At 32.3% G+C, this 15,226-nt stretch overlaps 3 protein-coding genes across 3 annotated transcripts; 1 reads left to right on the top strand and 2 right to left on the bottom strand.

Moving 5' to 3' along the window:
- Positions 1 to 7,420: 7,420 nt before the first annotated feature.
- On the top strand, positions 7,421 to 7,780 carry HELRODRAFT_158760 (hypothetical protein; the record flags this gene model as incomplete). The annotated part of the gene is made up of 1 exon (XM_009010750.1): positions 7,421 to 7,780. The coding sequence occupies one exon, from the start codon at positions 7,421 to 7,423 to the stop codon at positions 7,778 to 7,780; it is 360 nt and encodes a 119-aa protein (XP_009008998.1).
- A 1,882-nt stretch (positions 7,781 to 9,662) lies between these two features.
- On the bottom strand, positions 9,663 to 12,966 carry HELRODRAFT_158761 (hypothetical protein; the record flags this gene model as incomplete). Its single annotated transcript, XM_009010751.1, has 2 exons — positions 9,663 to 9,784; positions 12,297 to 12,966. The coding sequence occupies 2 exons, from the start codon at positions 12,964 to 12,966 to the stop codon at positions 9,663 to 9,665; spliced, it is 792 nt and encodes a 263-aa protein (XP_009008999.1).
- Positions 12,967 to 13,145: 179 nt separating this feature from the next.
- HELRODRAFT_158762 (hypothetical protein) lies at positions 13,146 to 14,144 on the bottom strand (the record flags this gene model as incomplete). The annotated part of the gene is made up of 1 exon (XM_009010752.1): positions 13,146 to 14,144. The coding sequence occupies one exon, from the start codon at positions 14,142 to 14,144 to the stop codon at positions 13,146 to 13,148; it is 999 nt and encodes a 332-aa protein (XP_009009000.1).
- Positions 14,145 to 15,226: the final 1,082 nt, after the last annotated feature.

Raw genomic sequence — 15,226 nt, forward strand, 5'->3', positions numbered from 1 at the left:
AAAAACGGAAAAGACGTAAAACCCGTATAGAATACAAAAATTAACAAATGAAGAAATTGAAATATCTGACCCAGCAAATGCTTTAAATAATTATTTTGTTGAATTAGCACCGAATTTACTGAAGCTCATTCCACGGAATTCTCACTGGAAGAATTACTTCAAGACATTTGTTTCCAACTCGTTTTTTTGTAGATACGCAACGGCTGATGAGATCATTGCAACAACAAAATCTTTGAAACAAAAAACATCAAGTGGCTACGATGACATACCAACAAAAATTGTCGTCTCTACGATTCATTCTACTGTGTTTGTTCTAGAATATTTGATAAATCTATCTTTTGAAAAGGGCAAATTTCCAAGCTGTCTCAAAATCGCCAAGGTAATTCCTATTGAAAAAATTAAAGGAAAAACAGATTTATCAAATTTTCGCCCTATATCACTCTTGCCAGCATTTTCAAAAATACTTGAAAAACTAATGCACCGACGAATGACTAGTTTTTTGCAAAAAAATAATATTTTGTCAAATTACCAATTTGGTTTCAGAGAGAAATTTTCTACAGAATTAGCAATCGTAGAACTAGTTCGCAAGATTGGTATCAATACTGAATGTAAGAGATTTGTCATTGGAACGTGCTTAGATCTGTCGAAAGCATTTGATTGCATCAACCACGACATCATGCTCAACAAGTTGGAAAAGTACGGTTTTAGAAATACATCACTGCATTGGTTTCGTAGCTACTTAACAGAAAGAAAACAATTTGTCTATGTGAACGATGAAATTTCCAGTCTGCTCGGAAACAACAACGGTGTGCCTCAAGGAAGCATCCTAGGTCCTTTGTTATTTATATTGTACATAAACGATCTTCCAGCTGCATCAGCGTTTTTTGACTACGTAATTTATGCTGATGACACGAATGTTTTTAGCAGCGGCAGATCAATGAAAGAACTTATTGAGGAAACAAACAGAGAGTTAAAAAACATAATCTCTTGGTTCGAAGCCAATAAACTTTCAATTAACAGTCCAAAAAGCCAAATGATGGTTTTTGGACCCGTACAATATCTAAATTACAAGGAGCCGTATAAAATCATCCTAGGTAACAACACAATTGTTGAAACAAAGTGTTTAAAACTTCTAGGCATGCAGCTCGATCAGAAACTCTCCTTCAAACATCACATAAAACAAGTATCATCCAAACTTTCAAAGTCAATAGGAATGATAAACAGAGTAAAATCATTTTTGCCAAAAAACTGTTTGAATCTTCTGTATAATTCCCTGTGCATTCCGTTAATAAACTACTGCAACATTGTATGGGCTTCATCGTACCACACATCAACCTTACCAATAGAAATATTAATCAAAAGAGCAGTTAGATTGATAACGAGATCCAAACGATTTGAACACAGCCAACCACTGTTCAACAGCACGCGAAACTTGAATTTCTCGAAACTCAGCATTCTGATGATTTTTGTTTATAAACAGTTAACCAATCGATTACCTGATTTATTTAACAGTTATTTCAAGATGAAACAACAATGTCGGCAACAAAATAATCTTGTCTCTAACAAATCGAAAACGAATATTTTGTTTTCTCACGTGTATTGCAAGGGACCAAGAATCTGGAACGAAATTTTAAACAGTGGATTTAATTTTGAATTTATTTCGTTAAACAATTTTTAAAAAAAGTTAAAAGAATATTTACTTAAGTTTAAAACATAAATTTTTTGTTTCTGAAATTACGTTTAAATTCTGTTGAAAATTTATAACATTTTAAAAATTATGCCAAGGTGGTCACACTCGATGAGTTTCTGAAAAGAACTCTACTGTGGTCATCCTGTCTTCTTCCTATTGATATAAAGGGGAGAGAATTCTTTTTTTTCTCTTTTTTTTAGATTAATTTTGAGAAGCAAATAAAAATTCGTTTCGTTTCGTTTCGTTTCGTATGTATGTATGTATGTATGTATGTATGTATGTATGTATGTATGTATGTATGTATGTATGTATGTATGTATGTATGTATGTATGTATGTATGTATGTATGTATGTACGTTATCGTACGTATGACGTGCAGCACGGTGTGGTAGGCAGACTTTCGTCGGGGAAAGATTTATTGCACTCATTCACTTGAGTAATTTTAAATTGGAAAAAATTAAATGTTTTAGAACTACGTAAATTAAAGAATAAAAATCCAACAATTAAGACGAGTCAGACGATGAAAAGATTTAAAAACAAGAGGCGCACCGTGGCATGAGTTTTCTTTTTTGTTTTAATGAAATTTTTGTGACTGAAACTGATTTTTGAAAATATTTTTGCATTATCTAACACAAAAAATTAAAAAAATTGCGTCGAAATATGTGTGAACGTGAACAAATGCTTTCACATTGCAAACAGCAAGCACACACACATTGTAGCGACCGACCGACAGGGGGCGCAAGGACAATTAATTTGAATTAAAGAGCAATTATTTAAAATTTATGCTCAAGTCCCATAGGCAGCTTTCAACTTTTATCGATTGCATCTAAATTGCCTCCGAATCACTTCTAGTGCCAGACATCAAATGTATCGACTGAGCAATAAAACTCTCCAGGGCAACTTTAATTTGGTGCTCTGTGCCACATTCATCTTAATTCATTAATTCAAATGCTAATGATTTATTCTCCTTACATTCTCTGTGTTAGCATTGCTTGCAAATTAATTATAATAAAAGTATTTCAATGAAATCTATAGTTAGTTTGATGGGATTGCAGGGCTGATGTATTTAGAGCATCAGAGTACACAAAGTTTTTTAAAAAAAACATTTTAACAAGCAAATATATTTTTCAATAAGCTCCATATAATTTATCTTTGCTTTTCGTTAATTGTCACATTTTATGTCAACAAACTTCAGTTGCTGCTCATTGCAGACAGACAAACAAATTAAATAAAATATTGAACTAGAAATGATTTAAAAGTCTGAAAAATTACATTCATTTCGTCTGCAAAATTTAATTAGGTGTTAAATTCATTCATTCGGGGGCGTGCTCGTTGGCTTGTTATGTTTTGAATGTTTCATAAATTAGCAGCATAATTTTTTAAATGAAGAGCCAACGGCGACGAGGCCGAAGTACGTGCCATCAATGTTGCCAGAATGCAAGTAGTTTTAATTCAGTTAAAATCAATCAAGCATTTATCTCATCAGCTTGAGACCAGTTGAATATCCATTAGTTTAACAGACACGAAAGGAAGTATAACAATTCCTACTATTATCAAAAATTGTTTGTAGCTAATTAAACAATACTTAATATTACGAAAACTTGTTTAACTGAATGTTTGATGTGTACCAATGCTTTAAAAAATGATTAAATATCGGTTGGAATTACAGTTTTATTTTAATTTTAAATGTCCGCCATAATGGTGTTGAAACAATTTGAGGTTGGCCTTGTTCATTGACTTCTTGCCAAACATACAGCCGAAAACACTGGCAGACGTGCAAAATAACACATACACACCACACGCACGCACACACACATAAATATATATATGTATATATATATATATATATATAGATATATTAATACACACACTCACACACGTTAACCGTTTGCGCACGATGGGTGAGGTGGATATCTGACAAGCTTCAGCACTCGCTAGCTACGCCACTGTATGAGCTTCTTATAAACGAAGATAAGAGGAAGAGTTGCGCGTCTCTTCTCACTGCAATAAAATTTAAACTGCTGTGTCTGCATGCGTAAATAATAATTCATTGTGCGTAAGCCTTCTGTCTCTGGCCTTACAATTTATAATGCACTCGAAACTGTGATACTGACTCATGAAAGTACATGTGAATGTTTTTGGAGAGGAATAGAAAGTGGTCCGTGTGTGGTGTGTGTATGTGCGTGTGGTGCAGTGTGTGTGTGTGTATGTGGTATGTGTATGTGTTTTAAAAAAACTTTGCATCAGTGGAAATACGAAACAAACGATCTATTTATTTGTTGAAACTGCCAGGAACATCGTAAAAAATTGTGAATATATTTTTTTCATAACAAGATTTGATTTCATTAAACCGTTGCTGATAATTTAAAAATTATGGCAACCACGTTCATAAGTGAAACAATTGGACATCGTTATAAGTTTATTTAAAAGGTTATACAGACGTGTTGCTAATTGTATTTTTAAACTTGTATCTCAAATTATTTAATTAAGTTGAACACACAATTATCTGAAGTTTTATATTCAATTCTTCTTCGGAAATGAATTGAACAATATTGATTAGACACACTAAGCCCCCGATTTTTACTAGCTCTGGTAGATTTAATCAGCTGAATTAATTTGTTATTATATTTACTCAGTTTAATTACAATTTTATTTTATTTTATTTATTGACAAGCAACTTATCAGTGAAATTATGAAATTAGCAGAGAATGATGGGTGGTTGAAATGTCAATTTAACCTACCGGTATTGTTATAACTGAAAAATTTATATCAATTGTTGCTATTCGGGTGCGAAAATTGCCCGCCAGTTGACGTGATACATCAGTTGTTGGCACTCGCACCGAAGCTCCGTCGGACGGTTTGCTTTGCTCGGAGGCACGTTAGCTGCCTGCTTGAAGTGCCTTGTGAAATAATGCTATAGCATCTAATGTTTATAATTTATTAACGGCTACAAAATAGAAACATCAACAGTTGTCGTAGTGGTTAATAATAGCAGTTGTTGTGTATTGTTGCAATGAGTTTGCATTAAACCTCTAATGAGTTGATTTCAGAAGCTAAGTAGTAGTAGTAGTAGTAGTAGTAGTAGTAGTAGTAGTAGTAGTAGTAGTAGTAGTAGTAGCAGCAGTAATAGTGTTAAAAGTAGAAGTGATAGTAGTAGTAGTAGTAGTAGAAGTAGTAGTAGTAGTAGTAGTGGTGGTGGTGGTGGTAGAAGGAAGTAGGGGTTGTAGAAGGAAGTAGTATGTTTAGCGGTAGATGACCGACAACAACTACACCGCCGCTGTCGTTGTAATGAAGCTGGCAGTGATGATCTGCCTGGTGGAATCGTGGAATCAACCGTCGTTTTGTAGAGTCTTACATTGAACGATTAGAATATAATTAAAATTCACGTAAATTTTGTTTTTATAAACTATGCTAACCAAGCAATGAGACAATAATATACTAGTTGGGTTGGTTTGCTTGGTAGAATGAAAGAGTGACAACACTGACTGAAACGTCAGATAGAATCACCGAAAGAAAATAATCACAATGACAGCACCAACAATATAAACAACAATAGCAAGAATATTAACAATTGCTCTGGTATTGCACTTGCTGATATAATAACGGCCACTATAAGATTAGTTCAACAACAGTTGAATGAACAGCAAACCTGGATTCCAGTCTTTCTTAACGTTCTATCTTATACGGTAGCTGTATAATTAATAACATTCAAGACTACGAGCAAACTATACATTTATGCATGTATGAAAGTTAAAATTTGTCAAGAGATATTAACAACTATGTATATATGTATATATATATTGGATTAAGACTATATATATATATATATATATATATATATATATATATATATAATTTGGTATGAGGTTCTCAGATAAACATGTACGGTTGAAGATTACACCCCATTTTGCAGTAAGAAGTTTTTTAAATAAAATTTCACCAACACGAAGCTGTTTTGTTTCAACTTTATTAAACTGTGAAGTTTGGCTGACGGCCGTTTCGGCTAATGCCATCGTCGGAGCCTAGATTGTAAAACCAAATGAGGAGTTAATAATATAAATTATAAGAAATAGTAAATAGAATATTAGATATTAAAATGAATAAATAAATGAATAACAACCTATATTTTAAAATTAACTCATTATATTGTTGAAAATAAAATAAACGAATAAATTTAAAAGAAAAATTATGAAAAAAATTGTTTTTGTATTATCGTAGTTGAAGTGTAGAAAGTTAGCATAGTGACAAGAAGTAATGCAGAAATTATGGGAAGTCGATAATAATATTTAATGATATGACAATTTATTGAAGAATTATTAGATATTTAACAATTGGATATAATATTATTTAGCAATAAATATGTATAAAGAAATATTAAGGCGTGGCAAATAATGAAGTTAGTGAACAAATTGTTTGAGTTTTATGGCGTGAAGAGACAAACGGATTGTTGTTAATGGTGCGTTCTTGTGTGTTATATTCGTATTTATATTTGGTGTGTAGTTGCTGGTTATTGATGACGTTTGGCAATTGAGGCAGTACAATGTCGCGATATTAAGTAAAAAGTTGTAAGACGTGGGCGAAATTGTCTGACTGCGTGTTGATTGTTGGTTTATTATTGAGGATGAGTCTTTATTTTGAGTCTTGAGGGACGACGTTCATTACAAAGTATGCTAGTGTTATTATCAAGAATTTTTCGAGTAACTGGTATGTTGTGCTGCTTATTGAAGTGATCCTTGATAGCGCCTTGCTGTACGTGCATGGTAAGAAACGGCCGTCAGCCAAACTTCACAGTTTAATAAAGTTGAAACAAAACAGCTTCGTGTTGTTGAAATTTTATTTAAAAAACTTCTAACTGCAAAATGGGGTGTAATCTTCAACCGTATATATATATATATATATATATATATATATATATATATATATTTATATGTACTGTGTCTCTACAATGTTAATTCTTTAATGTGAAAACTTAACGGTACTTTAACGAAACTTTAAATCAACTACCAATAATAACATAGTAATATATTATAAGAACCACATGGCAACTGCTTTCAAACAGGACAAAAAAATTATGAAAAGTGTCATCAAAAATAACGTCCAAGCAACCAACGAAAACAATAGTATTGAACTACGAATATACTACTCCAACCAAAGAACGTCATCTCTTGTGATGAAAAACAACTTCACTAGTAAACCAGAATCGATAATGAATCATAGTCATTTAATATATTCGTTCAAATGTAATAATGGTGAGTGCGGGCACGACGGCATGACGAGAACAAAGCTATCGAGAACACTCACGATGCACGCACAAACTGGCGCTATAAAGAATCGCATGAAAGAGAAACACAAAACTAAAATTACTAGACAAATCTTGGACAACAATATTGAAATCTTACATTACAATAACAACCATTATAATTTACGACTAGCCGAGACAATACTCAGAGAACAAAGACATCCGATAATAAATATTCAACAACGGGCAATTGGAATCCTTACCACTAATAAATTCAGAAACAGAGGAATCATCGATAATGAAAACACCTAAAAGTGTTATATTGCACAAAGTTGAAGATCGTAATAACTAGTTGAATGATCGTTAAGTATTCACATTCAACAAACAAAGAATTAACAAAGTATAGACACTATATATATATATATATATATAGTGTCTATATATATACACAGAATATCATGCATACACAGAATGGTGCCATTAAGGACCATATGGAACGGGTACATCATCAACCGCTTACGAGGAACATATTGGATCCCAACACAACGATCCTTGATTATGAACCCGATCCAGTTCGCCTTAAAATTAAAGAAGCCCTTCATATCAACAAGCATAAACCCTCACTCAATAAACAATATAACAGCTTTGATCACACTTTGCAATTGTTTTCTCAATATCACGATCTCACACCTACTGTTGCCGTTGGGGTTGATCCACAGGATCTGCGTGTACCACAACGATATGAATATCATCCTACGTTGAATACATTTCAACCCATCAACACGCAGTTTGTGACCCAGCGTCATCCGACAACCGTCATCGCGTCGTTGGATGTATTATGTGATACCTAATACTTGATCTATACATAGATATGTATCTTGCATGTACATATATGTATTTATATTTAACTATGTATCCGTAGGTCTGATGTGGAAACTCGTATCACACATATTCAACCGCAATAGTTGTATTCACAACGCATACACAGCAATATTATATATCTGGCGCACATGTCATTCGTAATTAGTTTTCACTAACGTTTTCTCAACCATGTTAAAACTTTTATAAAATTTCTATATTTTAATTATTTTACTAAACATTTTATTTAAATTACATTATTTTATTTATATAATCTACATAAACTTTAGTTATTATGATATTTACAACAAGGTTAATTTATTTCACAATTTAATACATATTTTATTTTCTATATTTTCACATTTTACATTAGGCATTTACTTTAATTAAATTATATGTTTAAACAATATTTAGGCTCTGAAGATGGCATTACGCCGAAACAGCGCTGTTAGCTTTATTCCAGTTTTAGATAAATATGAACTCAAACAATACCGCCTCGTTGAATGTCTTATAAAGAAGTTAATTAATGCAAAATGGGCAAACAATTTCAATGAAATTTGCATTTCTGAAAACCTCGTTCCTAAATATATATATATATATATATATATATATATACTGTGTCTGTATATATATATATATATACTATATATATACTATATATATACTATATATAGTATAGACACAGTGTATATATATGTATATATATATATACATATATATATATATACATGAGCATTCGGCCACATACACAACGTATCAATTCGAACATAGGAATACCGAAAAAAGCTTCATTGTTCTATCATGTTTAAAACAAATAAAAATTTTGGTTTTGAACTCAAGAAATTTGACAATGATTTACGATCTACCGTTAGAAAAATTAAACAGGGAGCTAACTAACCTGGAACATGCTGTGATTTTCAACAATATTATATGTCTATATAAATAAATAAATATATATATATATATATATATGCGTGTGTGTGTGTGTGTGTGTGTGTGTGTGTGTGTACGTAAGTTTGTTTGCGCGTGTGCGTGTGTATGTAAATATAAGTGCAAACCAAAATAGTTAAAATTTTTATGTAATCTGAATAAATTAGTACTAATGATAAAATAATTGATTGCAAAATCGAGAAAAATATTAATTCAAAACTTATTATTCATGTGAACGCGTTGATATGTTGATTTTTTTTACTAACTAACTTTATATATATATATCACTTAATATAGCATTGTAATTTTTAGCATCAGAATTTTTTTATTATTTTCAAAGCTTGTTATTACTTTTGCATTAATTGACTTCAATTACTAACTTTCAAGACTACGAACTAATACATACATTTATGCGTGTTAATAAAATTTGTCATATTAAAAAATAATATCTTTTTAAGATTAAAAAACAAGCAGTTGAAAAAACAATAGGCGGTTCATGTCTGTCCAACATTGCTTTATCAATGTAAAGTTCAATCTTTTGTTCAAATTCAAATGTCTTAACAACCAAAATGAATGTATTTTCATTTACAATTATAATGGAATAGATAGGATGAGGTCTTAGTTTAAAAATATTGTCAGCAGATTTACGAGGCACTTATAATTATTAATCAGTTTATTTACAAGTTAATATCATGCTACGTACATAGTTACAGAAAATAATACAAATTGAAGCTAATAATGGTAGTTTCATAAAATTTTCATTGCAGACACAGACAAACAAACATACACACACAAACACACACACAAGCAAGCACTTGAATTTGGACAATAGAGTGGACCTTATATTGATGAAGAAATGTTGGATAGACATGGATCGCCTACTGATTTTTCAACTGCTTGTTTTTTATTCTTAAAGATATATTATTTTTCAAAATTTTGTGTTTTTTAATATTCTTCTATTTGTAATATGCGTATAAATGTGTGCTTTGTTGATGTTGCGTTGATTGCTTGTGCTGTGTTGCAGGTGCTCGCAGTGTTATTAAACGAGAAAGTGTTTATGTGTTTCGCTGGTTTGCATCAACAACATTCAATTAGGTCAATATGTCTGGCGACCAATCATTTTAAAGTATAACACGGTGCAGGTTATCTTACATTCATTCGTTCGTCCATTCATTTTTTCATCCATTCTTATTTTTGCACTTCTAATTATTCAATTATATATATATATATTTATTTTTTCTTTCATTCTTTTATTCGTTCGTTCGTTTGTTAATTTATTCGTTTAATCATTCATATATTTTTACAATCAGTTTCGTTTGTTTACGACCCAGCTAGTTATTTATATATATATATATATATATATATATATATATATATATATATTATTATTATTATTAAAGATCATTTATATAGCGCTAATTAAAAAAAGAAAAGAAAAATCTCAAAAGCGCTCACATCAGTAAAACATTATACGAGTGGATAAACAAAACAAAAAATGTACCAAAAATTTTAAACTAAAGAAAATAAATGAGTTTTTAAATCCTTTTTAAAATTGTCAAGAGAAACTCCTGGTATTCTCAGTGGATCTGGCAATGCATTCCAAATCATCGGTCCGGCAACAGCAATATCACGCAATCCCGTCTGCAAACGATGAGCTGGTACCATCAAAAGGTTCCTATCATCTGATCTTAAACTGGTGTTCGTGGAGGTTGTTTTCTTGACAAACCGATCGGACATATAATCTGGAGCCAAGCCATTTAATGATTTAAATGTTATTAATGCTATTTTATAGACTATCCTTTTATTGATTGATAACCAGTGAAGTTGATTCAATATCGGCGTAACATGATCAAACTTTAGTCTGCCTGTCACCAGTTTAGCCGCACGATTCTGAACTGATTGCAGAATAGCTATTGATGTCTGGGGTAGTTTGTAAAACAAGCTATTACAATAATCAAGGCGGGACGTTATAAGAGCATGTACCAATGTTTCTATATCAGCCCTGTCTAAATATCGTCTGACTCTGTACAAGCCTCTAAGATGAGCCAAACTAGAAACTGATATGTTTTTGATATGCTCTTTCATTGTAAGATGAGAATCAAACAAAACTCCCAAATTTGATGCGGTTTTGCAAAAGTTATTTCAAAATTTTTTACTTTTACAGAGTGAACATCTAGTTTTGATAGCTGCTGCCACGTGCCAACCGGGAGCAACTGGGTTTTGCACTGATTCAATCTAAGAGAATTTCTTGACATCCAGCGTTCTACGTCCATCAAACATGTAACAAATCTATCTATTTCACGCTGAAACACTTGGGGCCGGCATGTTACAATCACCTGAACATCATCAGCAAACGCATGATAGTTCAATCCATGTGAATTTATTATCTTGGCTAAGTCCGAAGTGTATAGCAAAAACAGAATGGGTCCTAACACCGAACCTTGAGGGACCCCAGAAGATACCACGCTTATTTCTGATGAAACATCCTTAAACTGAACTTGCTGAGTTCGGTCTAGTAAGTAAGACTGGAACCATGCAGATGCCGAATCACAAAATCCAAAATTATAATATAACTTCTTCAACAATATACTGTGATTGACGCAATCAAATGCCGCTGTCATATCCAGGAATGACAACAGTGAAATATTCTGGGCATCCATTCCTGAAATCAGTTTGGAAAAAACATGTAACAGCGCCGTCTCTGTCGAATGAAATCACCTGTAGCCTGATTGGTGAATTGGCATAAGGCCGTTTTTTGTTAAATGAGTCAACAGACTTTCAGCAACAACACGCTCAATAATCTTTGAAATAAATGAAAGATTCGATATTGGCCTATAGTTTGAAATATCATTACCATCCAAATTATTTTTTTCAAAATTGGTTTAATCACGGCATGCTTCCGACCACAAGGAAACTGTCCTGATTCCAGACATAAATTAACAAAACTGGTTAGGTAACTGATAAACAAGTCAATATGTTTTTTTTAAAATGTGTGTTGGAATTATATCAAGAACACTTGTTTTTGATGGTGAACCATTTATAATCCTTTTGAGATCAGTCTGAGTAATTTTTGGCAACGATGAAAGGCAGTTGATATTTGACCTATTGTCATCAAGTGATGGATCACAATCAACATCTGTGGTACGAATAATTTTATTTGTTTTATCAACAAAAAACGCATGAATTCAGAAGGAGTCAGGTTTAGATCAACATCAGAATTGATATTATTCTTGTCTCCGCATAGGATTCTGTTAGCTGCCTGCCAAAATTCTTTAGAATTGTTGATGTTCTTAAATTGATTTTTTAAAAAATGTGTACGCTTATCAGAAAAAAGCGCATTTTTTTGCCTCAATGAATTCACCCAGTTATTACGACTTGTAGCTGATGAACATTTTCTATAATGTCTTTCAAGTTTCCTGCACACTCTTTTTGCACGCAAACAATCCGCATCAAACCATGGTGCAGCATGATTACATTTGATATGAATCTCCCGGAGTGGAACTAATTTGTCAACTATACTTTTTAGTTCATTCTCAAACAACATCAGTTCAGCTTCAACATCACTCCCCTGACATGTACCTGCAATAGCCGATTTTAAGATGCTTTCTTTGAACTGATCTTCATCTAGATCTTTCCATGATCGAGCCAATTTCTTTACAAAATTACCGCATGATCGAGGAATCGTTATTTTTGCTACTATACAACCATGGTCGGAGTATACTTCACTGGGATGAATCGATATCTCAGCAACAGGAAAACTACGGGAGCTGACAATAAGGTCCAGTGTACCACCATGAGAATGAGTTTTGCCTTTCACATGGTTGACCAGATCAAACATATCAAATATTTCTAACAAACGTATTGTATGAGGGTCATCCATTCTCTCCACATGAACATTAAAGTCACCCATCAAGATAATATTCATCATTGTAATGTGTTCTAATACTGATATAAGTTCGTTAAAAAATGACGTAAATATTTGTGCTGAACCAGGTCTGTATATGGATAGCAATATGAAATTATATCGTTCTATTTTTAACTTTATTGCAATGGCCTCAAAAGTAGTGAACACCGGCAGAGTTATTTTATTACAACCAAAAGTGGATCGGAAATAAATAACCAATCCCCCGTGTGCAGGATCATGCGGTCTTACAAAATCGACAAAGGAGAAACCAGGTGGCTTGGCCAACCCAACTGCAACATCACCAGCCAACCCATGCCATGTCTCCACTAACACCAAAACATCCATACCACCGTAAATCAATTCATAAATACTATCAACTTTCCCAACCAATGACCTAATATTTAATAAACCAAAAATCACAAAATCATTTGAGATGCCATAATTATCTTTATGCTTTAAGTTACAATTATTAAAAACCAATGTACTTATATTCGATCTAGCGCCCAATCTACCACCTATTATTGCTATATCTTTCCAGCTGGTATTTTCACAACCCGCCACTTTCCCACATCTCCTCGAACTTTGAACAAAAAATCCCCTTTACTATCAACAGTCTTTTTCTGAGCCTCCTCAAGGAATTTTTTTAATTGATTTCTTTGTTCTCTGGTAAGATCATGACTTAACCTTACCTGTGCGAGATCATCACCAATTGTTTTCATTTTACCTATATTTTTAAAAAGTAAATCCTTGAGTCTTAAATCATCAAATTTTAGCAATATTGGTCTAATGACATGTTCACTTCTTTTACCAATTCTTATTAATTTTATGACATTCTTGTCAGTTATAACACCGTCAGAAAGGTGGTTAAGGATCTTCAAAACGTGTTTTTTGTCAGCATCACTTTCTTTCAAGCGGAAGATCATCATATTATTCTCGCGTTCCTTTTGTTCAGCCGATTCGTTTAATGTTTCTTGCAAACATTTAACCTCTGTATTTATCACATCAACATTTTTCTTTACCTCGATATTTATTACATCGATGTTTTTTTTCACTTCACGACTGACGACCTCAGACCAGGAAGATTTTAATTCAGTTTTGAAATTTTTCATTTCATCGCATAATTCTACTCTTGATTTTTCTAACGTACGCAATTCATTATTATCTTCAGCAACAAGTTTCACTTTGAAATCATTAATTTCGGACTTCATGCTTTCTTTCATTTTATGTAATTTACTTATCTCTTTAAGCAAAACTTTATTATTTTCATCAAAATTCTTTACCAGTTGCTCTACGGATGGCAAGGAATCAATGCAATTATCACATTTAAAGATTAAGTTGCGACATTTCTTTATGAAGTCATAATCTTCACTTGTCATCGACAAACATTTGTAACGAAATGATTCTCCACATTGAGCACATCGCAAACCTGAACAAAGTTCGTGATAAATCAATTCACACAGTTTACATTGCTGACAGTCTTTATTAGTAGTGTTTTTACATTTACATTTGTCTCGGGTACCCATAATGTACGTACACAAAAACAACAACACAGGTAAACCTATTAATTGAACTAGTTTTCAAAACAATGCAGATAAACTTATCCTCGTCAACGAATTACAGACAAGCAAACAAGGTCAAAATTTAAGTAAAATTTTCCAATTATAATTTAGTTTTTAATTCACTAAATTAACCGAATTTAAAACTAATTAAAAAAAAACTTATAGAAAAATAACGAACTTCAACAAATTTAAAGCAACTTAAAATTACTTTGAAACAAAAATAACGCCAGAAAACCGCAAATTAACTCAAGTTTGTTATGAAATACAAGAACCACCACTCGCACAGAAAATTATGTATGTATATATATATATATATATATATATATATATATATATATATATATATATATATATATATATATATATATATTGGTAATAGACCATAATTTTTACAATATTCTATAAATTCTACCGAATGTTTGGCGTTAATATGTTTGTAGTTCGTTTTTTCGATTTTTCTCACTAAAGTTTTTTGGTGAACGTTTAGTTTATTAAAATTCAAATTCCTTCATTTTCGAATTCATGCTGCAAATAAGGCCATATTTCGATTCCGAATGAATCATCATCAGTGCTCCTGCTGTATATATAGGGAAATATTGACTTTGTCAAGATGAACTTTGACGTTGTAAAAATTAACTTTGGTGTTGTAAAATTGAACTTTGATGCGAATTAGGTGTCAGGTTTCTTTATTGGCTGGTCATCTTCTTTGGTCTCTTTTTCTTCATCGATAGCATCATATTCTTCTTTGTCACTATTTACGATGCTAGTTTTTATTACTTCTTTGTTTTCGTTGTTGGTTAAGCGCCGGGTTGGAAGTGGAAGGTTGACGTCTCACCTAATACTGAAAAACAACTGCAGTCCTAAAGATAACTCTGAGTTAAAGCGTAATCACGTAATATATGAATTTAATTGCCCCTTTGACGGCTGTGCACGTCAACATGACTCATATATCGGGATTACTACTACCTCACTGACTAGAAGGCTTACGATGCATAAACAGAGTGGTGCTATCAAATCTCATTTGGACTCAACACACTCAATCACAA

The sequence above is a fragment of the Helobdella robusta genome (assembly GCF_000326865.2).
Source record: "Helobdella robusta unplaced genomic scaffold HELROscaffold_1, whole genome shotgun sequence".
In the NCBI taxonomy this organism is placed as follows: domain Eukaryota; kingdom Metazoa; phylum Annelida; class Clitellata; order Rhynchobdellida; family Glossiphoniidae; genus Helobdella; species Helobdella robusta.